Source organism: Plecotus auritus (genome assembly GCF_963455305.1).
Source record: "Plecotus auritus genome assembly, chromosome: 12".
Classification (NCBI taxonomy): Eukaryota; Metazoa; Chordata; class Mammalia; order Chiroptera; family Vespertilionidae; genus Plecotus; species Plecotus auritus.
Genome location: NC_137778.1, coordinates 28191537 through 28219531, shown reverse-complemented (window position 1 = coordinate 28219531; position 27995 = coordinate 28191537). Strand labels below are relative to the sequence as shown.

General features: G+C 44.7%; 1 protein-coding gene across 11 annotated transcripts in view; it reads right to left on the bottom strand.

Moving 5' to 3' along the window:
• ARHGEF11 (Rho guanine nucleotide exchange factor 11) overlaps positions 1-27995 on the bottom strand; it is an 83449-nt gene that overhangs the window by 35137 nt on the left and 20317 nt on the right. For 4 of the 11 annotated variants that reach the window (XM_080649252.1, XM_080649257.1, XM_080649255.1 and 1 more), the window contains exons 2-10: positions 14206-14238; positions 13034-13048; positions 12621-12706; positions 11564-11662; positions 7149-7198; positions 6359-6416; positions 5331-5509; positions 4530-4601; positions 222-341 (exon numbers count right to left, since the gene is read on the bottom strand). In XM_080649252.1, coding sequence (XP_080505378.1) covers positions 222-341; positions 4530-4601; positions 5331-5509; positions 6359-6416; positions 7149-7198; positions 11564-11662; positions 12621-12706; positions 13034-13048; positions 14206-14238 — 712 coding nt within the window. Of the gene's footprint in view, positions 1-221; positions 342-4529; positions 4602-5330; positions 5510-6358; positions 6417-7148; positions 7199-11563; positions 11663-12620; positions 12707-13033; positions 13049-13178; positions 13335-14205; positions 14239-27995 lie in introns of all 11 variants that reach the window. The other 7 variants (XM_080649259.1, XM_080649254.1, XM_080649260.1 and 4 more) reach the window with 4 other exon arrangements.

The following is a 27995-nucleotide window of genomic DNA, read 5'->3' as shown; positions in this document are numbered from 1 at the left end:
TTGGAAAGGTTTTTCTTTTCTGTCTCCAGCGTGAGGACAGTGCTCAGCCTCTTTGGCTATAAAAAAGGCGGACCTTTGTTTCCTGGTTAGATACTAAACACTTCCTAGCTCAGCCTTGGGTCCTGGCATGACTCAGGAAGCTTCTGCCCTCACTTTCTCACTAATTCCACCCAGGCCACCTGCAGGGTGCCCATCCTAGAGCTCTGCCTACTATCACTCACCACTAAGCCACCAGTCTCCTGCTGGATCTTCAGCTGCAACTGAGTGACTCGCCGCCGGGCAGCTTCAATCTGCTCTTCTAGCAGGCTGGTGGGGTTCCGGCTATACACCTCACAGATATGCTGGGGGGGGGGGGCGGGGTGAGGAGGGCAGGGAGGAGGGGGAAAAGGCAGATGGGGTGGTTAGTAGAGAATGGACAACTCATCAGTGAGAGGAACAGGCAGTTATTCCCAAACAAAGAGAGAGCGATCTTTGTGTTCTAGTAGACACACACTATTTCACGATCAATTAGGAGCAGAAAAAGTATAAATGGTGAGAAACAGAACACAAGGCAACTGGAGAAAGAAGACACAACACAAAGGCCCATCCTAATCTGACCCATTCTTCAAAGGTTGGCTTAAGCCCCACACCCTAAAAGAGGTGTTCTTTGACTGGCGTACTACTCGTGTGAGATGTAAGTGACTGTCCAGATCAGCACTCGAAAAGGTGCCAAAGAGGAAACACACACAGTGAAAAGCACCTCGATGAGAGGAAGAAGCGCGGACGAGGGAGCCACCATCGCTCTTCACAGCCCCGCAGCTGGGAAGCAGTCTGACACTCATCTAGCACTCCTCCCAGCACACAGGGAGCACAGCACACACATGTACAGCGGGGCTGTGCAGTCAGGGAGTCCTGGCTTTGAATTCTGGTGCCTTCACTTACTAGCTGTGTAGACCTGGGCAAGCTTTCATCTGTCCTCACTGATAAAAGTACCTGCAAATGACAGTACCTGCCTCTTGGGAGAGCTGAGCTATAAGGTCTGAATAAGATTATGCATGTGCTTTTCTGGTGCTTAACAACATTACTGAATATGGCCAGCTATTTCTTTCTTTCTTTCTTTCTTTCTTTCTTTCTTTCTTTCTTTCTTTCTTTCCTTTCTTTTCTTTCTTTCTTTCTTTCTTTCTTTCTTTCTTTCTTTCTTTCTTTCTTTCCTTCTTTCCTTCTTTCCTTCTTTCCTTCTTTCCTTTCTTTCCTTCTTCCTTTCTTTCCTTCTTTCCTTCTTTCCTTCTTTCCTTCTTTCCTTCTTTCCTTCTTTCCTTCTTTCCTTCTTTCCTTCTTTCTTTCTTTCTTTCTTTCTATCTATCTATCTATCTATCTATCTATCTATCTATCTGTAAAAGCCTAAGCGACCATTATGACCTAACGACCAGAACGACCAGTCCACCAGTTGCTATGACGCGCACTGACCACCAGGGAGCAGACGCTCAATGCAGGAGCTGCCCTCTGGTGGTTATTGCACTCCCACAGCCAACCTCCCACGGCCAGCCAACCTCCCGCAGTCCCTCCCCCTGTCCCTCCTCCCAGCAGGCCCCAGCCGGCAGGCACCCAGGCCCTCGCCAGGCTGGCCCAATCAGGACTGGACAAGATGGCCCTGATTGCTGGCCAGGCCTAGGGACCCCTCCCATGCACAAATTTCATGCACCGGGCCTCTAGTTTCACTATAAAATAAAATACTCAGTAAAGCTGGCTGGTTAAATAATTAAATAAAGACTGCATGCATATATTCTCAAGCTCATCTGGGCCTTGCTGCTATCTGCCAATCCTTTTTACAAATTCCTCACACTTGCTTTTTCCATCTTCTCCAGGCCTAGCAAGCCTCCAACCCTTTCCCTAGTCTCAGCAGACAATATCATCTGGTAAGAACTTTTTCAACTATTTCACTTCAAAACATTTGCAGCTATTCCTCCTTCCCCCAGAAGAGAAACTATGTCTAATCTTTTACAAAGTTAATGCCTCCAACTGCCTCAGGCTCTTCTTAGGCACTAGTCACATACCTGCAAAGTTTTCTCTTTCCAATGGCTCCTTCTCAAGTTTCCAATCTTAAACCACTACAACAAAACCCTTTCCATCAACTCAAATTATTATTATTATTATTATTATTATTATTATTATTTTTAATATATTTTTATTGACCTTTAGAGAGAAAGGAAGGGTGAGGGGAAGAGAGAGAGAGAGAGAGAGAGAGAGAGAGAGAGAGAGAGAGAGAAGCATCGATGTGAGAGAGAAATATTGATCGGTTGCTTTCTGTACACACTCCGACTGGGGATCGAACCGCAACCTGGATATGTGCCCTAACCAGGAATCAAATGGACGACCTTTCGGTGCATGGGACAACGCTCCGCTAACTGAGCTACACCGGCCAGGGCTCAGCTCTGATTAATCTTCAAGCCACTTCCTCAGGTTTTTCTCCCTCCTTTCATGGCCACATATTTCAAAACAGAAATTTACACTTACCCCCAGATGGCTTTGCCTTCCAGTCACTCCTCAATCTAGTTCCTCCCTAGTATTTCAAACAGCTACAGAACAAAATGACCTAATTGCCAAATCCAATGGTCTCTTCTAGGTCCTTCTCAAAATGCTGCCCTCTTTTGACTTCCTAACTCTACACTATCTTGGGTCTCCTCACACCCCTTTCCCAACTGTATCTTTATCCCTGCCTCATCTCTGAAATCTAGATGAGCCTTCAGTCCCACAAACATTTACAGAGACCCAATATATGCCAGGTCCTGTGCCAGCTGTGCAGGAGGTATATTCAAATGTAGAAATAGAGGCAAGGTCCTTGTCTTTAAGAACTTAGTCCAAGCCCCAGCCAGTGTTGCTAAGTGGTTAGAGTGCCTGCCCATGCACCAAAGGATCTTGGGTTCAATTCCTAATCAAGGGCACATACCTGGGTTGCAGGTTTGATCCCTGGCCCTGGTTGGGGCATGTGCGGGGAGCAACCAATCGATGTGTCTCTTTCACATCAATGCTTCTCCCCCCCTGCCCCGTGTCTCTCTCCTTTCCTTCCATTCTCTCTGAAAAGCAATGGGGAAAAGAATATCCTCAGGTGAGGATTAACGAGAAAGAAAGAAATATAACACAACTGGTGTGATGTTAGAGGTTGGTGCACTGTGCTACAGAGCACATAAGTTTCAAAATTCCATCCTTAGCTTTCTTCTCTCTCTGCATTGGTGCCCTGGGTGATATCATCTAATTTCCAACTTCAACTACCACCTTAGTGCCGAGGATACCCAAATGTCTATTTCAACCTAGGTCCAGCCCTGTTACCTCCATATGTTCTGTGATAGTCTTTTTATCTGAGTGTCCCAGGGGCACCTTAAACTCAGGACACCCAAAGCTGACCTTCATTTCTTTCCCCTAAACCCTGCTCATCTCCCTGTCTCACTTTCTCAATGGCATCACCATCTACCCAGGCACCCAAATTCCAGGCTTTTACTCTCTCTCCTCCTTTACTGCTCCTTCCAACCGATAAGTTCTACTGATATGACTTCTGATATGTCTCCCATTGCCAGCCCCAACTTTCTGTCCTTACTTCTGCTGTTCTTGTTAAACCTGTCATCATTTTTTACCTATTTCAATAGCCTCCTCAATGACTTCCTCATGCATCAATCCACTTAACACACTAAGAACACTGATTTGAAGATATGTTCTTTCTCCTACCCAAAAATCCTTTGATCAATTCCTACTGTCACCAGAATAAACTCCAAGCCCATCCAGGCCCAAAGCATTTTCCAGAGGGAAACAAATTGATCCCAACTCAAGCATCACCTCATGAGGACTTCTCTGATCATTGCATAATTAATTGTTCCTTCTTTTGGGCGTCCACGGTGTTTAAAAATTTCACTAACATAAACGTCACCACTTTAAAATGTACAATTCAGTGGTTTTGAGCATATTCCCAGAGTTGCTTCTTTCACTTAGTATAGTATTTTCAGGGTTCTTCCATGTTAAGGGCAAGACTTGTCTGATCTTTTTCATCTCTGTATACCATAGGAACTAAAACAATACTTTACATACAGTGGGCACTTACCAAAATTTGCTGAATTGAAATAAGTGAGGGGCTTGCTGCAAGCCACAGCTACTATAGGAATCTGATGATTCCACTCCAGCTAAAGTAATCTTACTGCTCTCTACGCACATCATTTCCAGGCCGGAAAGTCTCTGTGCATCCCATTCACCAACAGTGCCCCCTTCTCTATCAGCCTGGCTGGGCATTCACCTATCCACCCACCTTCCTTCTCCCTGACCCTTCCTTTCCCTGGAAACCATCAAGATCAATTCCAACTGACTCCATTCTCCTCAATTCTAATGTTCCCTCATTTTAATCTAGTCTACTTGTCTCATCACTTGTTTGTGTTTTGTCTACGTATTCACTCTTCTATATATTATCTATGAGCTATTACCCTATTCACTCTATTGGTCACATTCTGTTTTAACAAATTCTTATTTCATTAAGGCAATGGCCAGTCTACCCTCAGCAGTGACCTTACCTGTAACTCTTTTTCTTCCTGCCTCAGCATATTCCTAAGGATCTGGGTGGCATGTTTTTGAAATTCGAGATCCTAAGAATGAAAAACATGACAGTAGTGAGAACTAAGTATCAGTTCGATTCTCTTCTACCAGCTGATTCGTGGGCAAGGAAAGCTATGAGAGTTGAGTCTGTGTCATAAATGTCTAACACTTGGAACCTTGCTAGAATTCAGTAAACATATCATCTTATTTTATCTGAACTTCCTAGAAACCTTGCTGTAATCACCTCTGGTATCAAATTGCTCTCTAAAGTCTCCCAGGACTTGCTGGCTCAGCCTTCTTTCCAACCGGGAAATCCCATTCCCCATTCTATCTGCATCTTGATCTCTTCTAACACCTCACACAGCTTCCCCTGGTCCTCAGGTTCTCTCCCTACGTGTATGTTTCCTTCCCTGACTCTCTCCCCCTCCACACTGGGCTCCATATTTCATTCCTCCAAGCAGCCTTTCCCTCAGGAAGCCTTCCTTCTACTCCGGTTCCACACCCTCCTGACAATGACTGGCAGTATTTAACAGATGCCCTGTCTGTGCTGCAGGTGTGGGAGGAGCACTCTCAAAGGGCCTCCTGAGTATTCCACGTATTTTGGAAATGCACTGTATGTTGCTATCTGATACAACTACACATGCATTTACATGGAAGAACATCTCTTTGGTTTGTCTCTGTTTGTCAGCATATCTTTCAATTTAACCTGCTTTCCCCCCGATGGGAGTCATTTAGAGGGACAGCAGAGCGAGGAGAGGAGAGGAGCAGGAGGACCATACCTGCAGAGGTTTGGGTCCTGTGATGCGCTGTGGAGGTGGCAGAGGTGGAGGAGGTGGTGGTGGTGGGATCACAGGGGTGACCTGAGGAGCTCCTGCTGGGTCTGGGTCCTGCTGGAGCCCAGAGACGCCGACAGTTGAGGGTGAAGAGCCCAGGAGGGTCAGTGCAACATAGGCACCAGCTGGAGGGACAGATAAAAGAAGGCTTGCTCACATGGTCCTGTTCTGGAGAGCAGACATTCAAACAAAAAGGAAGCGGTTCTTTCCCCTTCTCCTCTCTTTAAGCTTATAATTCTGTAGGAAAAGTTCTCCTCACTTACCATGCCCCGCCCCCTCTAATTCCTGCTTATCTACCCTGCATCAACACAAGTACCCTTTCTTTCCCTTTCTTCATGCAGAGACCTCAACCAAAATCCCACCTATATATACCTGGGAATTCTTCCGATGGTCTGCCCGATCAGTCTCGTTTCTTCCTTTGTCTCACTAAATTAAGTGGCCAATATAAAGCCCCTAGTATATTGCCTGCTTGGCACATGGAAGGCACTCAGATTCTAGCCTTCTACCCTCCCCAAACTTCCTACACCCTTTAACTGTTTCCTTATGATTTGTTGCTTCTGTTTGATTACCTGGGAAGACTCGATTGTTGCATCTTCCTAGCTGCAAATACAGTATTTTTGCTTTCCTCGCCAAAATAAGAAACAAATGAGGAAGAATGTCTGTGAGTGGGAGCCAATGGTATTTGAGTGAGACCTGGTCTGAGTAAAATATGGTCTAAATGTGAGTGCAAAGATGGGTGTAAAATGAAGATGAAGATGTTGATGAGAGACTAGCAGTGTCTCCACCTGAAATGATAATAGAAAACTGTGGCAGTCTAAGTGGGCGATTCCACGTCAAAATTAAAGATGTGACTTTAGCCGCTGCCCACATTTACAAAGGAAGCCTCCAGGGTCAACAGGGCCTGCCCTTGCCCCATTGCCTACTAGCTCAACTGCTCCCCTCAATTCTTTAGTGGTCAATTCTCTCCAACTCACATTTGATAAGCTTCACCACCTCCAGGTGTGAGCTATTGGCCACCATGGTGCCGTTCACCTGTTGGGGGAACAAATGATATTGAGTAATGGAGATGGAAACTAGGTGATCTTTGTACAAGTTCAAAATGCCACTCCTTTAGGAAGCTATTTTCCAGAGTTCTTTAACCACCTCTGGTCACTTATTTATTCAAATCCACATTACGAATTTATTCCTGTTCACATCTGCCACGTGTTTTGTCTTCCCAGCTGGTCTGTAAGTTTGCAAGGATAAGGCCTGCAGCTTCATTCGTTTGCTCGTTCATTCATTTAAAAGTTTCGGTACATGTTTTTCCAACCATTAGCCTTGTACACGTGTCAACTGACGTAACGGCTCTAGGACTCTATTCCGGAAGAAAGCGCTGCATGCATAGGGAAGATGACGGTACTTTAGAATTGGCAAGGACCCAAGTGAGCATTGTATGGAGGACAATGAACAGCAAGCCAAGAATCTGAAGGCACTGAGTCCTTCACTGGTCTCAACATCTCCCTCTCAATCTTGCTTTTGTCATTTGTGAAACGGGAATAATAAAACCTATTCTAGAAGCATGGCTACTTTAAAGTCAAGAAGAGCTAGAATATATTAGTCCTCACCTTCTGTCACCATATACTACTGTGCTCACGCTCATGGAACCACCCCTAACTCCATGGCTGACGGACAGCTGGTACTGAAATGGACATGCGCACTCCCTAACTCCGTGGCTGACTGATAGCTGGTGCTGAAATGGACATGCGCGAAGGGAAGGTCACTCACTTTGATGATGCGGTCACCCTCTCTCACACCGGCTTTCATGGCTGCACCTCCTGTAAGGAGAAGGCCTGGTCAGCAGAGCCCAACATCCTGCAGATGTCACTGAGTGTACACCAAGGTCCCTGTTAGATCACTTCCCTCCAAAATTTCTTCTCACCTTTCTGTGTTAAGTACCTCAAATGTGTACATCCTACTTTGCTCCAGTGACAAAACCACTTTTAAACTAGAGTGGACTATACCAGGTCACATCTCTCTCTCTTTTTAAAATTCTCACCTGAGGACATGCTTAGAAAGAGGAAGGGAGAGAGAGAAACACTGATGTGACAGAGGAACATTGATTGGCTGCCTATCATACATGCCCAACTGGAGGAACAACCCACAACCCAGGTATGTGCCCTGACCGGAATAAAAAAACCAATAACCTTTAGTGCACAGGATGATGCTCAACCAACTGAGCATGTAGTCAACACTGAAATTTCTCTTGTTAAGACTAGAAACATCTAGATGTGCTTTGAGAGAGTTTTGTTTTGATCAGATGAATGCAGCTGACTTACATAAAACCCTGATTTTTATGCTTCTCATTAACTTGTCTCAGTGTTAGTGTTTCTTGTGCTTCCTGGATATAAACTCTAGGTCATTTAAAACCACATAGTGGTCAAAACCACTGCAGTCTTCAGTCGAATAATTTTAGAGCACATTCTGAGTTCTAGGCATTCAGTCACAATCTTAATCTGGTCTATTTGAAAGGAAGAAACTATTGCCTTGGTTGAATGTGGACCCATGCACCAAGAGGTCGCTGGCTCAATTCCTGGTCAGGCACATGCCTGGGTTGCGGGTTTGACCCCCAGAAAGGGGTGTGCAGGAGGCAGCCAATCGATGTTTCTCACTGATATTTCTATCTTTCTCTCCCTCTTCTTTCCTCTCTAACAATCAATAAAATCATATTAAAAAAAAAAAAAAGGAAGACACTGGAAATAGTTTAAAACAGTTCTTATAACAGAAAATAAAACCGTTATCATTATCATCTTTAATGAACTCCCAAAGTATTTTTATGAACTTCTCAGAGCTTATGAGCCACTGTTTAAAAACTCTTGTTTTAATCCTTTTCTCTGTATTTCTTTTAGGAATTATTACATTAGCAATTATATTTAATATAGTAAACTCATTTTTCCCACTGGATAAGTAACTCTTATTTGATCTTGGGACGCATCCAGGAACATTTAAACAAAGCACACATACTCTTCCCAGAGCCTGGCCCGTCTCCTGTTGTGGCCTGGCCTTCCGAAGTCTGGCATCTGAGCTAGGTGGAAGAAAGCCATTTTGCCAGAACGTATGAAATGCAAGTGACTTCTAATAACTTAGTGACTAAAAAAGAACCCTTCAGAGTTAAGGGATCTATATATCCTATCTAATAAAAGAGTGATCTGGAAATTGACTGTCACTCCAACACACAAGATGGCTGCCCGCATGTGGTCAAAGATGGCTGCCCCCATGTGGACACAAGATGGCTGCCACAAGATGGCCAGCAGGGGAGGGCAGTTGGGAGGGACCAGGCCTGCAGGGGAGAGCAGTTGTGGGCGATCAAGCCTGCAGGGGAGGGCAGTTAGGGGTGACCAAGCCAGCAGAGGAGGGAAGTTGGGGGCGACCGGGCCTGCAGGGAAGGGCAGTTTGGGGGGACCCAGGCCTGCAGGGGAGAGCAGTTGTGGGGGGACCAGGCCTGCTGGGGAGGGCAGTTAGGGTGACTAGGCCTGCTGGGGAGGGCAGTTAGGGGTGACCAGGCCTGCTGGGGAGGGCAGTTAGGGGCAAGGGGAGGGCAGTTAGGGGCAAACAGGCTGGCAGGGGAGCAGTTAGGCATCAATCAGGCTGGCAGGGGAGTGGTTAGGGGGTGATCAGGCTGGCAGGCAGAAGCAGTTAGGGGCAATCAGGAAGGCAGGCAGGTGAGCAGTTGGGAGCCAGCAGTCCTGGATTGTGAGAGGGATGTTCGACTGCCCATTTAGGCCCGATCCTACTGGGATCCCTTGAGAGGTCCCAGATTGGAGAGGGTGCAGGCTTGGCTGAGGGACACATACCCCCGTGCACGAATTTCGTGCACCGGGCCTCTAGTACTAGTATAAAATGCTAATATGCTAAGTGTCTGACCATCCAACTGGTTGCTATGACGTTCACTGACCACCAGGGGGCAGACACTCAAGGCAGGAGCTGCCAAGCTGCAGTGACTTGGCAGTGGCGGTTCTTGGGTGACGCACCCCAAAACCAGAGAGGAAGGAGCCCAATTCCTCATGGGGCTGTACAATTCCACCTTCAGCTGTGGGTTATGTTGTTGCTGGGGCACTATCGGCCCCAAATCTGGCTTACTGCACACTTGTGTTTGCGTTCCACACCCTGCATGACAGCAACTTTGTAGAGTGCCCTCTCACACTCCAGGACGCCTTGGGGGAATGTCGGAGAGCTGGTTTTGGCACGATCCCCACAGGCCAGGCCAAGGGACCCCCACCTGGCAGAGGGACCCCATTCACACTGCAGACACCAGGGAGGGACCACGGGAGGTTGGCTCCAGGGCATGTCAGTCCTGCCCCAGTGGCCACCTTCTAATTAATTTCCTTTCAATGTGCACAAATCCATGCACCGGGTCACTATTTAGAGCAGAAGTTCTCAGAGTTAAGTACAAGAATCACCAGGGGAATTTATTACAAAGCCTATTCCTTGGCCCCCTTGCCAGAAAGTGATTGAGTACTTCTGAGGCTGGGCCCAGGATTGCAGACTTCAACCTTTCTAGCATCCAGGTGATTCTGATACAGGCAGAACAAAGACTACACTTTGAGAAAGAGTGAACCAGAGGAACCTAATATCTGAAAAGGCAATAACTGCTGTGTTACTCTTGTGATTTCAATGCCAATCCAAGTCTCTTCCTCTCTCCTTCCCCAAATATACATACATGCACATATTTTCCAAAACTCCTATTTTGCTGCAACTCATCCTTTTGTTCTTTCCTCTCTGGGTCTGACTCTACTCAGGCCTAAGAGGAGGAAAAACTGAAGGAGTGCTGAATTCATACTTCAGGGAGGAGATCTCCAAACTTTCTGTATCAAAGAGACCACAAAGGTAAAGTACAAGTTACTGGCAGTCCAACTAGCTGTTTCACCCAGTCCAGCAACCTTGAGAGAACAAGGGAAGCAAAGAAAAAAGTATCTTTTCAGAACTCTAGCCATGGATATGAAAAACAAACTTCCCACTGATAAGTCGCAATAATTGTTTATTTTATTGCATGATCCATTTACCTCATTTTGGTCATAAGTTTGACATCCTCTTTTTGTCTTTCCCATAAAAAAATCCCAAATCTTTCCAAAATTACTTAAAGTGTATTTGCCTTCCCATTTTGCACTGTACTTAGGGTGACATGCTAGCCTGCTCCCTACCCCTTTCCTCGTATCTTTAAACAATGTCCCCAGGCTCAATACCACTTGCTACACTGCTGTCCGCCCCTCTTTGGGACACTTGCTTTACGCTCTCCCCTGTGCTCATTTCCTGTTTTCTTCAGCCTGGGTTACTAACAACGATGATTCTCTCACCTGACATATAAACAGGCTTTGAAATATTTGAAGTTCTTTCATACCTAACTGGTTACTTGATTGACTTGCTTTACCATGTCCTCCCACTCTTCACTCCCACATTCCTACCTGCCAATGTGGTTTTCACTTCCATCTTTCAAACTACTCCTGAAATACTATTTCATTTATTTATTTATTTTTGTTAATCCTCACCCAAGGATATTTTTTCCATTGATTTTTAGAGAGGGTAGCAGGGAGTGGGGAGGAGAGAGAGAGAGAGAGAGAGAGAGAGAGAGAGAGAGAGAGAGAGAGAGAGAGACAGACATCAGTGTGACAGAGATACATCGATTGGTTGCCTCCCGCACACCACTGACAGGGGCCAGGGATCAAACCTTCTTAGCCTGTGCGTTGGCCGACATTCTAACCACTGAACCACACCAGCCAGGGCAAAATCCTATTTCTTTTAAGAGAGGTTCTGGAACTGATTAAAAGAATAATATATCTCGAACCACAAATTTCCAAACACCATTTCCTCTCCTGTGCTGTCCAATAGCCATCATACATCTTCTGACCCAGTGTGAAGAGCTCCCTTGTAGGGCAACCAGGCAGCTAACTGATGCTATTTTTACACTTCCCAAGAGGGGAAGTGAGCATAAAGTGACACCCCCAGAAACTCTGCCTTGTGGCTTAATTTTGTGGAGACCTTCCCAAATGCTCCTGGGGAACCAGTTCTAGAGTAATTCAATTGTGCCCCCTACGACGTCCCAGGCCCTCAGAGAAATGACATGTAAGTTCTCCACGTTATGCAGCATTGTCACATACAGGGTGGCTTTGTGAGAACTGCCACGGCAGGAGGGATGCAATACTTACCAGGCCGCACAGACTGTACCAGAACGATGCGGTCCCCACTGACTGTGAAGCCGAAGCCATGCTGGTCCTTCTGGATGATGACACAGCGCTGAACAAGACCTGTGAATGGTGAGAAGGGGAAAGAAGGGGGTTAGGTAGGCACTGTCACGGGAAGATCAGTGCATACAAGCCAAGACCATCCCAGGAGAGCCCCAGATGTTTCTTCCTCCAGAAAGTCTTTCCAGACTAACCAGATTCCCAGACTTAGCCTGTCCAAATGCTATGGCAACGGCATGCCTCCCTCAGTGATCCATTCTATACTCCATACAAGAAATCACCTTCTCTGAGATACCTGTCTCTCTTGTACATGTCTGTCTCTCTCTGTTTGTCTGGGTGAGATCTCTGAAGAAAGGGTAGGGCCAACTCCAGGCTGAAGACTAACGTTACAGAGAAGCAATCCTGGGACTGAAGCCCAGTGAGACTGCAAGTTTTCTGTCAAATTACAGCTAGCGAATGCAGCAGGTGGGACGCCAGTGCTTGCTGACTCTGCAGAGCTGGACAACTCATTCAGGGTGACCCAGGGCTGGCCCCTTGCCAAATCCAGGGAAGAATAAATGACAAGAGAAAACCCTTTTTCCACTTGTGCATCCATACACAAACATAGAAAATAAGAAAGGCTGTAACTCCCAACTATCTCCATCTTGTGGGTGTGTATTAGGCTTCGTGCATGTGTGCAGGTATGTGACTGCTTCTTGCAATGGATAAAGCATGAGTTCTAGATTTAAAACCCCTTGGTTTCAGGTCCTGATTCCGTCCCTTACAAGCTTGTGCACTTGGGCAAGTTTCTTAACCCCTCTGAACCTCAGCTTCCTCATCTATAAAACAGAGATAAAATCTACTTTCTACAGTTGATATAAGGACTAAATTTATATACAACATGTAATGTTGCCTAGTACACAGTATGAGCGCATAGAAAGGCTAAGTAGTTTTATAGGGGGTAGTTGTAGCGGGGTATACGGATTAGTCTGTATGAGTGTACACCTGTGTCAATGTGTTAATGCCCCAAGAAGGACGTTACCTGTTGTCTCAGAGGAGTCAGGCGGGCCGTGGTGGGAAGGGGTCTTGCGTTCAGGTGCTGAATCTCCCAAAGACAGGCTACTTAACCTGGAGAAGGAGTAATAAAAGCATATCAGTGAGGTGGGTAGGGAGGGACCATTGTAGTGGGGAAAAAACCCCTGTAAAAAGCAGCCCCACGTTTTGGGCACTAAGACACCAACCCTCTACCTGAAACCCACTCCACCTGGTGGAAGATTAGCCATGTCTACACCACTAGCAATACCACCTATTTGGCATCCTAGGCTGGCAGGGCTAACATGACCTCTTTAATACTCATCAAGGTGTGAAGGGAAACAGCCCTTCCTGGAGTCAGGAGACAAAGAGACAATAGCAAGAACGGGATGTGCACAAATACACACACTTGTTGGGTCTTACCAGGCTGCAATGGGGCTGATGGAACAGAACAGAGCACCAGAGAAAATGAATGCAAGAAAAAGACAGGAAAAAATAAACAGCTAGTTAGTTTTAGGTAAAGGAAGGGGAGACTGGAGGGAAAGGACATGGTGAGTCAAAAACATACAGAAGCCTGCATGAGCACAGCAGAGGACTGCAGTGGTGGCAACAGAGATGATCTTCCCCACTTTAGTTTCATTTCTTCATCTCTCCCAGTATCTCTGGGAGGGTAACTGGGTATTTGGTTCTCACCTGTTGGGTAACAGGCAACTTGTACATTTTTCTAGAAAGGAGGGTACAGAAATGACTCAAACCTTTGAAAATTCCATTCATCTTGTGGGTACCATGGGAGAACAGGAATCTTATCTATTTGGTGGTAGTATTCTAACCCCACATTCAGCCCCACTCCTACCACCAGACTGAGGCAGCTTGCCTCAAGGTACCAATCAGATCATCAAACTAGATTTATTGCTCGATCTCCTCTTTAATAGGATCCCTGCAGGAACATGAGAAGCTCAAATCATTGCTATGCCTCTCCTGTTTAGAGAAGTGTCCAAATGGCCAGTTCCTAGTCAACTGTTGCTGCCCCTCTGAAGGGCATCTCCTATTTACATCTACAGCAAAATGGAAGCACTGTTTGCAGTGGCAAAACACTGGAAGGAATCTAAATGTTCACAATGGGTGACTGGTTAAATAAATTGCAGAATATCAATGTAATGACACAGTAGCCAGCCTACAACAGAATGAGGAGCTCATTATATACCATAAGGAATGGTCTCTAAGACACATTGGTGAGTGAAAAAAGCAGGATGCAGAATTATGTGGACAGAAAAAAAAAGTGGCTAAAAGAGAAAAAAAGGAAACTATTTTTTATATGTTAAAATATCTGCTTATACATGCATAAAATACCTAAAATATTCCTGAAAGGGTGCAAAGTAAGCCCTTTGTACACTGGTTGCCTCCGAGGAAGGAAAACTGAGTGCCGGGGGCACAGGGATGGAGTTGGAAATTTCTTATATTTTCATTTGTAACTTTTAAGTCCTGAACCATGTGAAGGTGCTAGCTATCCAAATAACAAGTACAATTCAAATAAATAACTTTGAAATTTAGAAGAAGGGGGGGTCTCCCCTCCCTCACCCTGGCACCCCTCTTACCTGGACAGGTGAGACTGCTTTTTACCGGCTGATCTTTGGATCAGAGAGAGAAGGACATCAAGGAAGAGGAGAGCGTGGGGCCCAGGGGAGAGCAACACAGGAAAGGAGGAAGAGAAAGAAAAAACAAAACAAGACATAAACTAGACAAGACACTGGAAATGGTTGGTTCCAAAGAAAAACCACAGTCAAGCTATCATGGACCCAGGTATGGAAATTGACCACAATAGAGTAGAGTGAGCTTACTAAAATGCAAATCTGCCCCATCATTTTGCTGCTTAAAACCTTTTAGAGCTTCCCTATTATACTCCAGAGAAAGGCCATCCTGTCTCCAAGTTAGGGCCATTAAACCATGGCATCTAACAGGCTGCCTGATGCTGGTCAGCCTCCAATGCCTGCCACAGCTCCCAGGACCTGTGCTTCCTGCAGCACGAATACCAATGGAACTGCTTGTTTGCTTGTCTGGTCTGTGGGCTTGTTCAGACGAAGCCGTGGATCCATGAAGGCAGGGTGGTTCTGAACAGGTCCCCAGTGTCAGACTCCATCCTATTCCTGGTCCCTGCTTTGTCCTCCTTTCACTTGCTATGGCTTCTGGCTTTTGTCTTTGCCCGTATTGTTCCTTCTCCCAGATGTCCTTCCTACTCTACTCCTCATTACTGTATCTATAAGCCAGACAAGAAGGTAAACTTCCCGAAGCTACAGCTTCTGGCTTTTTTTTTTTTTTTCCCCCAAATTACCCTGTCCATCATTCCTGATCACACCTCCCTCCTCTTCATTCCAGGTAAATATTCAGCTTAGTTCATCATTTAATAAGTGTTCTAGAATATATGGATAATAACGAAACTTAATGTGGTAATAATTTCACAATATACGTAAGTCATGCTGTACATCTTAAACTTGTGCAATGCTGTATGTAAATTATATCTCAATAAAACTGGGGAAAAAAGTTCTAGAATCTAGACCTGTGCTATCTAACACAATAGCCACTAACCACATGTAGCTATTAAATTTAAATTTCAGTTTCTCAGTTGTATTAGCCACAGGTGAACTGCTTAATAGCTACCTATGGCTAGTGACTACTGTACTGCACAGCACAGAATAAAACTGCCATCACCACACAAGCTCTGGCACCACTGGGCTTGTAGTTTCACATGGTGACAACTGGCTGAAACTGGGTGGTATCAATCCCCTCAACAGAGGTTCCTGGTCTCTTTGTCCTTACCTTTATCCCACCACAAATATGTAAATGAGGAAAAGGTCTAGAATACCCCTGTTCTGTGATAATAATGATTAAGTTCTTATTACCTACCAGGCCCTGTGCTAAACATTCGACATACATTACCTCATTTAATCATCATAAGAGCCTGGTGAGGTAGGTAGTACATCCGTTTTCAGGTAAGTGAAGAGAGAGGTTAAAAAGTAGAGTTAAGATGTACATAAAGGGCACTCTCCTCCCGGGAGCACACCTATGCCTTTCCTTTCCCTCCCCCACCCCCCACATTACAATTAGCTTCCTCACTACCAAGCTCCAAGGGCCCTTCCTTTATGTCTATAACTTGTTTCCTAGGCCCATTTCTTCTAGGAATTACTTTATCTACCTCTGTGATTACACAATAAATGTTCGCTTACAAAAAAAAAAAAAAGTTGGTCTGACTTCAAGGTCTGTGCTCCTAAACAAAAAGTTATATGATCTGTGGCCATGTGTATATCTAACTGGTCTTTATTAGAACTTCTCTCCTATTTTCTTTTTAACATACATATATACACATACATGCGCATAATATATACACACACGTAATTTGTGCACCTCACATGTGCACACACATATGTGACATACATGATATATAGAATATATGTGGTATATGTGTATATAGAGATACATAACACAGATGATAGAGATAAAAAGCACACTATACAAAGGCTGGCCTAGGAGCAAAGTAATATGCCCGAGTCCCTCCCCAAAGCCAGGAGCAGCAGTTAACCAGGAAGGAGCCACCCTGCCAAGACCTTAGCTCCAGATAAAATCCACACTCACTGAACCATGACCCGGCCTTACTACTCTGGTTTCCCTTATCTACCAGGGTGGAGCTTTAAGCAGCCTCCTGGCACCCTAACTCTCCAAGGATTCTGCCCCTGGTAGAATTTTCCCTGTGGTCTGAGGCTCGCAAACAGCCTCCTGGGCCTGTATATCCCTACAGGAAAGAGGCCTGTTTGCAGACAATCCCTGCTGATAGAACATGACACAAATGCTCCCTGAGAGCTTACACTACGGAATACAATCTATATATATCAAAGCCTAAGCGACCAAACAACCAGTCGACCGGTCACTATGACCCGCACTGACCACCAGGGGACAGACGCTCAACGCACAGGATCAGTCTCCCTCCTCTCTGGATCGGGCCTGCGGGGATCGACCGAAACCGGCTATCCAACATCCCCCAAGGGGTCCCGGATTGCGAGAGGGCACAGGCCAGGCCGAGGGACCCCACCAGTGCACGAATCCATGCACCAGGCCTCTAGTTAGAAATAAAAGGACTCAGAAAGCAGTTGCAATAAGAACCAGAGTGCAAAGTTAACACTCTAGGAGTTATAGAAATAGGTTAGATTTAGGAACCCAGGAAATTCAGGAGCTAATTCCAGTTCTGTCTCTAATTCACTATGGGCCCTTGTCTTCCACTTGCGTCAGCTCTCTCATCTGTAAAACAAGGGAAGACAAATGGAGGGAAAAAGTCTCTGGCAATGTGGCCAGAAAAGGCTCACATCTCAACTGGATCATCTACTAGCTGAAGAGCAGTGCATGAATCACTGGAGGCTCCAATCCTGGGGATCCAATTCAGCAGGTTTGTGGTGTGGAATCTATTTTTATTTTAACAAGCAGCCCAAGTGATTCCTTATTCAGAGGGCCATAACTTTAAGGAACTCTCAAAATAAGTCCCTTAACTTCTGAGTCTATCATCAGTTTTCCCTATGAGACCTAAAAGCCCTTGAGAATGAGGACAGAATCTTACTCATCCTTGAATCACCAGACAAGTTCCAGCATAGTGACTGGTGCATGGTAAGTGCCTGCACCAAAAATGTTTGCTGAAGTAATATACATGTCCTTTGTTTCAGAGCTGATGTGAGGATCAAAGAGGCAATGTTTGTTAAATTCTCTGAAAGTACTGTGGACCCTGAGAAAGAAGAGACCTACCAAGGACACCTAGTGGCTAACTGGGCTCACATTTAAAACAACAACAAAAAACAAACAACAACAAAAACAGAGCCCAGCAGCCATTTCTAAACAGGGGCCTCTCACACATGCCACACTTCAAGGAAAAGCCTGCACGGAACTGCCAGTCTACCTGCACTATGTTCCTGCTATTTGAGTCAACCCCTATAAAGGAGTTCCTGGAATTGTATTTCAACCAAAACACAGACTTTTCCTGTCAAATCAGAGCCCCATCAGAATTTTCACTGAACAATCAGAACTACTCCATTCTGACCAATTACGACAGTGCTTTTTTAGATCAATAAAACTGTGAAGATTTGGAAACCTCACCTGCATGAGAACTGACCAATCAGGGACTGGAGGCAGGAACTTCTCTATATATGTCAGCTCCCCTCTGGCTTGAGAAAGCACACTTTCCCTTTCCACCAAAGACTGTGTTTCCAGAGCTGAGCTGAGCAGGGTCTACACACCAGCCGGGAGGTGGGGCAGACTGGAGCAGAGCAGGGCCACCTCGCCTCAGGGCCATTTCACAGCTGTGCTGTTGCCTGGCGTTTCGTAACTGATCTGTAACATTACTGAGCTGTCCCACAGCTGTGCTGTATCACAACTGAACTGTTTGCACTGAATGAAGTTTCCTTCTTCACCGTACCTGACAGTGAGAATTCATATTGACATTGAACTGGCACCAATAACCATCGGTCAGCAGAGTAAAGTCCCATGCAAATAGGTCCATGGGGGTGACCTATGCTCAACATGTGTCAGGGGTGGGGTGAGCAGGACAAGAATGGGTGAACAATAAATAGAAAGGGGACGATTCCTGGTGTGTTCTAAATCTAGGGAGGGCAGAGCCAGGAATGCTCTCCTTCCTACTGCCACGGAGGCCTCTTCAAGAAAAGGAGAGTTTAGGACTGTTTGACTGTCAGAGCAGACAACTTGGCAGCCAGGTGTGTGTGCAGGAGGAAGAGAGAACTGGTATGTTGAGAGGGCTGGGTAGCTTGATTCAACATTTAATACTTAACATACAGCCCATGTGGTGTGGTTTGGCAAGCAGGGCTTTAGGAATAAAACACAGTAAGTCCTCACATAAAGTTATTGATAGTTTCTTGGAACTACAGTGAAACGATGTATAACTAAACCAATTTTACCACAGACTGATCTAAGTAAGAGCTAAGATCTTATAGCATTTTATCAACATTGTAACCAAACAACAATTAAACAACTATATTCAAGGAACTGCTGTACAGGCTCAAGCTCAGCTCAGCCTCCTCCTAGATATGTCATCTTAGGCAAGTTGTCCAACCTCTCCAAGCCTAAATTTCTCAATGACAAATGTGCATTATCCCATTTTTCTCAAAGAGGGGTTGGGAGGACCAAATCACCTTCACCAATACTTCAAAGCGAAAATGTCCAAACTGAAAAATCTATTTCCCCATCCCAAACCTGATGTCCCATGCAAACATTTCCTTCTCAGGAAACAATGCAATGCTCATGCCAGCAATCTGAGTTATCTCTGATATTCCCCTCCTCTAATCTAATCAATGGCCAAGACCTGCTGATAATACTCATTAATATTTCTGGAATTTATCTACATCTGCCTTCCCCATCACAGGCTGGTGTAAGACACCATTATCCCTTACCTACAACAACTAGTGTCACATCTACTCTAGCTTCCACTTTTCCAGAACCCATTCATTCTCTACACAAAGTCAGAGGGATCTTTTTTACAAAAATAAACCAGAACATACATCACCCTTTAGTGGTTTCCCACTGTCCCTGTATAAAGTTCCAAATCCTTCACATGGCCTAACAGGTCCTCTGTGACATCCTCATGCTTACTCTTAAGTCTCATCATCTCTTGCCACTCCCCTCCTTGCTCACTATATATCAATCCCAGAGGCCTTCTCTCCTGCCTTGGCCAAGGCAACTCATACTCATTCATTACTACAGAGCGTAAAGAATGTGAAGGCCCTGTGCTAAACATTCTGACACCGCTAGGCTGGATCTCCCCTGTAATTTCCCTTTGCAGTGCCTAATTCAATAGCAACTAATTACTTGGGTGCTTTTTTTTTTTTTTTGGTTTAATGTCTGCTTTCCCTGTTTAATGACAAGCTTCATTGTCTCTTGTTCTCTATAGAGCATGCAACAACTCCAGAACCTAGTGCACAGTAGTCAATACATATGTGCTGAAAGATAAAATCAGAACTTATGCAAATAAACTTTGTAGACATCAAATATCATAAACATACACTTACAATCAAGAGAAAATTTTGAGTGACCTCCATAATGCATGTAAGTTAGGATTAAATTCACAATTTCATAGTTTTAGCAAAGACAAAAATGGAGTGGGAAGGGGTTAAGCCTGTTCTGTAGACTTATCGCAGGGAGCAACATCTTAACCTGGCTGTAAGAACAGGTTAATAAGCTCCTAAAGCCTCCAATTTCCCAGATTTCTAGAATTCAATTCTGTACACTCAGCAGTGAAACATCCACTAAACAGATAATGTGTGTTGATAATCAACTGAAGACTAGCTGGAGAGAACCCTGATAACCAAGGATGGAAAGTGGAGACCGCATAGAGACTGGTGGGAAGGGAGGAGGCACCAAAGAGCTGGCCGAGCTCCCAAAGACAGCAGCTGAAGGTCCAGAGAAATATCTCAGCTGTGGGGGTTGCCACTGAGAAACAACCATCGGTTGCCTCCCGTCTGCACCCCTACCAGGGATCAAACCCGAAACCTAGGTGTGTGGGGACAACGCTCCAACCACTGACCTACCTGGCCAGGGCTGTTGCTCTTTATTTTTAATGTGGCTCCTAGAAAATTTTCAATGTCGCTTGCATTCTGTTTCTACTGGACAGTGCTGGTCTGGCTTCCTTGGGTCACAGCTGTGCCACAGTTTTCCTTCTTTCCCATGGCAAGGACTCCAGCCCTCAGACCAGTCAGAGGAAACTAGAAGCCTCCCTGAGTAGCTCCTCCAATAACTTCTCTGTTTCCCATAGCACCTGGTACATATTTCTGCCAAAGCACTTCCCACATGGGTGCTGACTTTTCTCCCTTGCTTGCTGGACTAGTGAGCTACTGAAGAGCTGATGCATGCTAGATTCCTGTCTGTATCCCAGCAAGGCATACCTTGCTTTATACTTTGCATAAACAGAATTGTTATTTGAGTCCATTTTTTATTATTATTGGCACAAATAAAGAATAATCTATAAAATAATTAACCCAGAGTTAATGGCCAATCTAAGAAGTCTTCATTTGGCTCAGAAGATTCACCCTTCTAATTTAAGGTAGATTTTAAATTAGTTGCCTCCCTCAACTTCATACCAAAATTGACAGGAAATTACTTGGTGGCAGAGGAAAGTTAGTTTTAAAACTGCTGAGGTTAAACCATAAAGCCAATACCTCGTGGTAGTAACCTGAGCAGATGGTAGAATGGCTGCTCTTCTCTGTAATCCCTTTCCTACCTCAGGCAGGCAGCACCCTTTCTCCAGCTCAGAGATGCAAATCTAGTCACAACATCTGTAATGGGGGTTGTGAGACCTAGAGTGTCACAGGCTGAGTGTCCCTACCCTCGCCATTCTTAGCTAGTAACTTCAGGAAGCTTTACCAGAAACAGAGAGAGGAAAGATGGGCGGGTGGAGGAGGTTCTTTCCCAGCTTGCAAAAGGCTCCCTACAAATTCCTTGTTCCATCCTTGTAAAAATTGCCTGGAAACTCCCATCCTTCAGGAAGTTTTCCTCAATTAACCCTCTAATGATGACTTAGGAGTAATCAACATATTCTTTGCATCCTTCTACCCCTCAAGCATTTGACTTGGGCTATAAGCACATCAAGTATTCTATCTGTGTTCTAATAAAATACCTGTTCTGAAGGAGGGACTTATGTCTTCTATTTTGTGTTTCTTCAGCACCCACATCTCCAGCCCCTAGTCTAGCACCCGCCCTGAACTCCCCCAATAATCTGAGCTCTACAAAGTATACTTGACAGACACAGTTGGGGTTAGGAAGCTGACAGAAGGCCAGCCAGAGAAAATCTGAGTTGACTTCCCTAACAGCCAGAGACCCCTGTAGCTGTCACTACGGTTTCATCACCATGCGACCCTCCCTCCATCCTTCATGTTGACTGATGGGACTAAGACTGCTGGACAGCCAAAGCTGTTAAAACATAAACTCGCCTAAGACAACTCCAAGCAACAAACCCACAAACATTTCCCCGACAGGAGGTAGAGTGGCCACAAACCAAAAGAATGCTCCACTGGCTCTGCCTATCTGGACACTTCGGGGGCCTGCCAATCGAGCTTATACAAATAAAGAGAGTAAACCAGCTGCAGCCTTCTCCACTGGGGGAAGTGCCAGAACATTCTGTGGGAAGACAAGAGTTTTCAGAGCAGTGGCCCTGGCCACTTCCAGCAAGTGCTGCTGTCTCTCTACTTCTCCTAGTAAATTAAATCTTTCACATTGAGAGGGCTGCACAACAGCGAAAGCAGTATTAAGACAAAAATTACTGGTGCTGGGAGATAGGCTTATACCCACCCACCCACCCCACCCACCCCGGTTACAGGTGAATAGAAATAATAAGCATTTGTTCTATGCCAGTGGTCGGCAAACTGTGGCTCGCGAGCCACATGCGGCTCTTTGGCCCCTTGAGTGTGGCTCTTCCACAAACTACCACGGCCGGGGCGAGCCTATTTTGAAGAAGTGGCTTTAGAAGTTTAAGTTTAAAAAATCTGGCTCTCAAAAGAAATTTCAATCGTTGAACTGTTGATATTTGGCTCTGTTGACTAATGAGGTTGCCGACCACTGTTCTATGCAGTTACACTTCAGAGCACTTGCACTGGCTCAGAGCTTATTGTTTATTATCTGGCAGCACAGAGTAGTCTGAATAACGTGTCCCACGGTTTGAAGGTCTGGATTAGTTCTAGGCCTTAGTTTCCTCATAAATAAAAAGTATGATGGGGTATGTGCGCGTGCACGCGCACATGAGTGCGTGTGGAGCAGAGTGATGGGGTCAGGTGTGCGGCAAAGTGATGCAGACAGGAATGGATGAACCAAATGGTCCCTGAAGTTCCTTTCCAGGGACTTGGAAAATGCGCCCTGATTATATCCAGGCACAAACCACATTATCATATTATTTGGGGTTTTATTATATCAACAAGGGGCCACCTAGGGCAGAGCAATGAAAGTATTTCAATTAGGTATTACCGGATTGCAAGACATAATCTTTAGGAAACACACCTGGATTGACCAAGAGAAAAACAATGGCAACTGAGCAATCAACACTGATCTTCCTCTCCACTGGGCCAGGCACAGAGTACATACGCATTAAAAACTTGTTGACTGATGAATGACAATCTTAAAATTCTAACCCAACTCGAGCACTCTAAAGCACTCTTGCCCTTGGGCCCAGTTTCTAGGGCTGAACTCAAGTATGCACTATCTTCTCTAGGAAGTTTTCTGAACTAGTCCACCTTCTCCAATGATCTTTTTAGTAACTAAATTCATTTCTACTGCATTTTGAATCCACACTGTATTCCTTAGCACTTGTTTTCAAATTATGTCATCCACATTGATCTTGTCTCTCTCTAAATAAATAATAAACTTAAGAGCAGAAAGCCGGCCACATGCTTTGTTGACAGAGACCACAATGACTAGCATGGTCTAAGCACATACTGGTACTCTCAGGAAACACTGTGACTGACTGATAGATGGACACCAATGATGAGGATAAGAGCTAGCATGTTTTTAAGCACTTACTGAGATAAGATAGCATGGTTAGGCGTATGGGTTTCTGAGCTCCTTGCCTAGATAGAAATTCTGGCTCTGACATTTATCAGGTCTGTGATCTTACATAAGATACTGAACTTTTCTGCATCTCACTCTTAAAACAGGGATATAACAGTACCCATTTCATGGGATTATTCAGACCAAATTATTAAAAACATAAAAATAACATGCTTACACCAGGATCTGGTTCTCAGTAAGAACTCATTATTATTATAGCCATTCGTATTTATTTTACTTAATCCTCACAACAGACCCATGGGATGATACTAATAATGTCATAATTTTACAGATGAGCTACAGAAAGGCTGAGGAACTTGCTTAATTCATGCATCCAGTGAGTGAGATGAAGCTGGTGTTTGAACCCAAGCAGTTTAACTGCAGAGCCCTTTCTCTGCTAATGCGTTTGCTCCCTGTCTAGAGTCCTCACCATTCATTTTTTTTTTCTTAAATATATTTTATTGATATTTTACAGAGAGGAAGGGAGAGGGACAGAGAGCCAGAAACATCGATGAGAGAGAAACATCGATCAGCTGCCTCCTGCACGCCCCCCACTGGGGATGTGCCCGCAACCAAGGTACATGCCCTTGACCGGAATCGAACCCGGGACCCTTCAGTCCGCAGGCCGACGCTCTATCCACTGAACCAAACCGGTTTCGGCTCTCACCATTCATTTTACTTTGCTATATAGATCAACTCTTACTGCATGTCAGTGTTCTGAAATATCAGATCACAAATTCAAGGTGGCATAGGTTGGCTGCTATTTCTCCTTATATAATTTCAGATTCTGCTAACATGTATTAAGCATCTGCTGAGTGGTAGGTATTGTGCTGGGCAGCATCTCATCTGATCCTCAGAACAACTCTGAACATACACGTTTTATAGATGAGGAAACTGCAGTTCAGAGAAGACAAAGGACTTGCCTGAGGTCCCAGGGTTGGTGACTCCAAGTCCAACAGCCAAACCTCACTAAGCCAGTCTGGCTCTGGGTGTTTCCTGGAACAAGTGTAACACACAGTGCAGATTACCATTTATGTCTGATGGCCAAATGCACAGGTTTTGGAATCAAATCACTGGGTTGGTAATCCTGATGCTGACACTGGCTTTGTGATCTTAGGCAAGATATGTAATCTCTCCACCTCAGATTTCCTTGTCTGTAACTGAAGTAGGGAACTACTTCACTAGATTGTTATAATATTAAGCACAGGGTACACAATAAATGTGATGTATATTAGCTCTTTTATTATTACCACCATGGGAAAAAGGGGACTTAAGTTGCTCCCTATATTAGTCTAGCATTTCCCCATCTATTATTTAGGAATATCCCTGTAAAAAAAGACAGATGTTCAAATCAAATGACAGATGGGAAAACTAAGGTGTAGGAACATTAAGGCCCTTTCTCAAGGTTAGAACTGATCTTCTAACTTCTAGCATATATAACTCTTTCCCAGATCCTGCTATCTGTTGCCTCTCTGAACTTTTCTAAAGTGTCCAGGATTTCAGAGTATACAACCTCTCATCCAGTTCCAAAGGAAGGCCTGATAGTCCTGGCTATCTTAATTGTCCCTTTTGAGCTTTAAGAATTCACCTTATCTTCCAACCAAAAATGGGTGCTGGGCAAGCTGGTCCAAGCGGAAAATTCAACTCCATCCCAAATCTCCGCTGTCCCAGCAGATTTCCAGGATGTGCTGGCTCCCAGAAACCACAATTACAGTCAAGTTCAAGGCAGAGGAGTAATTAGGCCCATACCATTGGCTCAGCAGTCTCTTGGCCTCTCCCTTCAGGGCTGACTCCATCTCTCTACCGCTCCCACCCTCCCCCCTACCCAAACCTCATCTCAACCACTGCAGAGAGAGATGCAATGGGAATTTCCATCCTTTCTCTCTTCCAGATCCTACTCCATTTCCAGGAAACTAAAGAAGGGTGGGGTGAGGGAGGAAAGAAACCATCTCATGGATATAACACACTGAATGGCAGCAAGAGATGGAAATAACTCTGACGGAAAGAGAAGCATTCTTGATTTCCCTCCCTCCGTTACATTCTCTACTTCCCACAAAGATGACATCATGAGGGAGTTCCCAGGTGAGACCCCCAAATGTGAAAATGAAAGGGATCTGGTATAACGAGAAACAGCAACCTCAGTCTCTCCAGACAGGGAACAATCTTTGCTGGAGATGGGAGGCAAGAGGTGACACCTAGAAATCCAAAGGAATCTAGGATTCTCTCTCTTATCTCCAAGATCCTGGAGGGGTCCTGCAGGATATTTACCTGTCACAGCTCCTCCTAATCTGGGCTAACGGGAAGGAATGCCAGGCCTTGCCTTCTTTACTAAATATGCTGCTCTTCTTTCCTGAAATATAAAACTGATGTTCCCTTTATTTCATACTCCAGCACAGGGGTACTTTTGCAGTACTTTCCTTCTTTCTTGCAGTTACTGTCCATTACTTGGGGGGTTGATTCGCTCAGGTTAGCTCCAATGACTGCCCTGGACACACAATTACGAAACAGAATACTGTCCCTTATTGCTCCCAGGGCTGTTCCCAACCCCCATGACCATAATGTTGAAGGACTTCAGTGGGTCGGAGTACCCTATAATGTTGGACAGTGCAGAGGACAGGGAGGGGTTGACACCCTAATAGGGAGTGGACTTTAACATCCTATAGCAGTGGTCGCCAACCTTTCAAACCTCGCGGACCACCAGTTGGTGACTGCTGTCCTATAGAGCTTTTCAGAGGCCAGAACTGAAAGTTGTCAAGGCAATTTCTTGAGGCCATTCCAGAGACCCCGGAATTGTGGCTGACAGAGAAGACTGAGAATTCTGCAAATGAGAAGGATTTTCTTTTCCAGATTTCATTTAACGAGACCTCTCTCCACATCTGACAATGTTGATCTTTCAGGCCTGCTGCTCTTACCCTACACTCCCTTCGTAGGGGACAATATTTATTCTGGTGTTTTCAGCCAACTCTTTTAACACTGACTCCTCCCGAATCTTGTTTTCAGCGCTTAATATCTCTCAAGTTTCTGACTCCTCTTTGTAACTTGGGGAAGGTGGCGCCTCAACCTGTAGATACTCAAATTGAATGCACTGAAAACCTTATCTCTGTAAACCCCACACCTTTCCTCTAGCAACCAATCTTGACTCTTCCTTCTCTCTGACCAAATAGCCAGTTAAACAATAAACCTGCCAATTTGATACAAATGTTTATATTTCTCATTTTCCCCCCTTTACTTCAAGACTTGCAAGAGACTGCATGGTACAGTGGTTAAGAGCAGACACTAGAGCCACACTGCCTGCATTTGAATTCTAGTTCCACAACTTACCAGCTGTGTGACCTTAGCCTTCTCATTATCTTCAGTGTAAAATGGGGACACCAACAGTACTAACTCTCAGGGTTGTATGATTAAAAGAGTTACTATGCGCAAAGTGCTTAAAACAGTGCCACCCACTCCCTTCCCCTGCCTGGGTGAGCTATCTTTACCTTATGCCACGAACTCACAGTGAAAATCTCCACCCCCATTACTGCATTCTTTGTGCACTGTAGTAATCTATTTAATCATCTATGAGCTACCTGAGGCAGCGATTATCTTATTCATTCTTGCAGAATTAAGGCATAATGCCAAACCTGCATTCTAGGCACTCAGTAATGTATAGGGCGTGTCTGTTAATAGTCATTAGATCACTGAGAGCCTTAACACATGCAACACAGTTATGGGCAGGTCAGTTCTTACCACTGAAGGAGAAAGAAACACTGAAATGGAAAACTGACTACCATACTACTTAGCGTGCTGGCCTGATAGGCATGTTTCCCATGATGAGCTGGATACACTTCATTCACTAGGTCAAGAACATATACTCAGTTCCTACCATGTTGCTCTGCTATACTGGTCTCTGCCTTCTGGAATTCTCAGTTCAGAAAGGGGAGAGAATCTTTTCAAAATAAGGTGATGGCAAGAGTGAGTCATGGTTTTAGAAACAAATAGAGTGTGGATAACTCTTAAGTTTTCAATCACTAATGAAAAACAACGAAGGAAGACTTCTGATTAGGTTCTTAAGAGCTGGGTAAGTAGTAAATAAGTTTATCAGAAACCATGACCCAGCCACTCAAAAATAAGACACCCCTGGTGCTTATGAAAATTGTATGAAGTCATGCATCCACAGCACCTATTACAGGCCTGGTACATAGTAAGCAATAAAACAGTTACTTCTAACATTACTGTTTTAAAACTTTTTTAAAAAATATATTTTATTGATTTGTTACAGAGGTAGGGAGAGGGATAGAGAGTTAGAAACATCGATGAGAGAGACACCGATTCAGCTGCCTCCTGCACACCTCCCACCGGGGTTGTGCCTGCAACCAAGTTACATGCCTTTGACCAGAATCGAACCTGGGACCTTTCAGTCCACAGGCCAACACTCTATCCACTGAGCCAAACCGGTTAGGGCCTAACATTACTGTTTTAAACTATCTTCCTCTATGATAGCAAGATTCCTCTAAAATGAAGAGTGCTGGTCTAGATTAGTCTTTCCGAAATTATACAATTTTACAAACCAATAAAATACTGAATTCGGGGGGGAAAAATATTGATTTCACTACAAAAATTATTTACTCTCTGGTGGCCTGGAAAAATTTCCTTACCTGTAAAATTAGATATTATTATCTAATTATATTATCTGGAGGAAACCAAAGCCTGACAACTAGGGCTAAAGAGAAATTATACCAACATACACATTGTCTATTTTACACCTCCCACTTGCCAGACTCTGGTAAATATCCTGGGGCTACAAAGTCAAAAGAATGTTTCCCCCTCA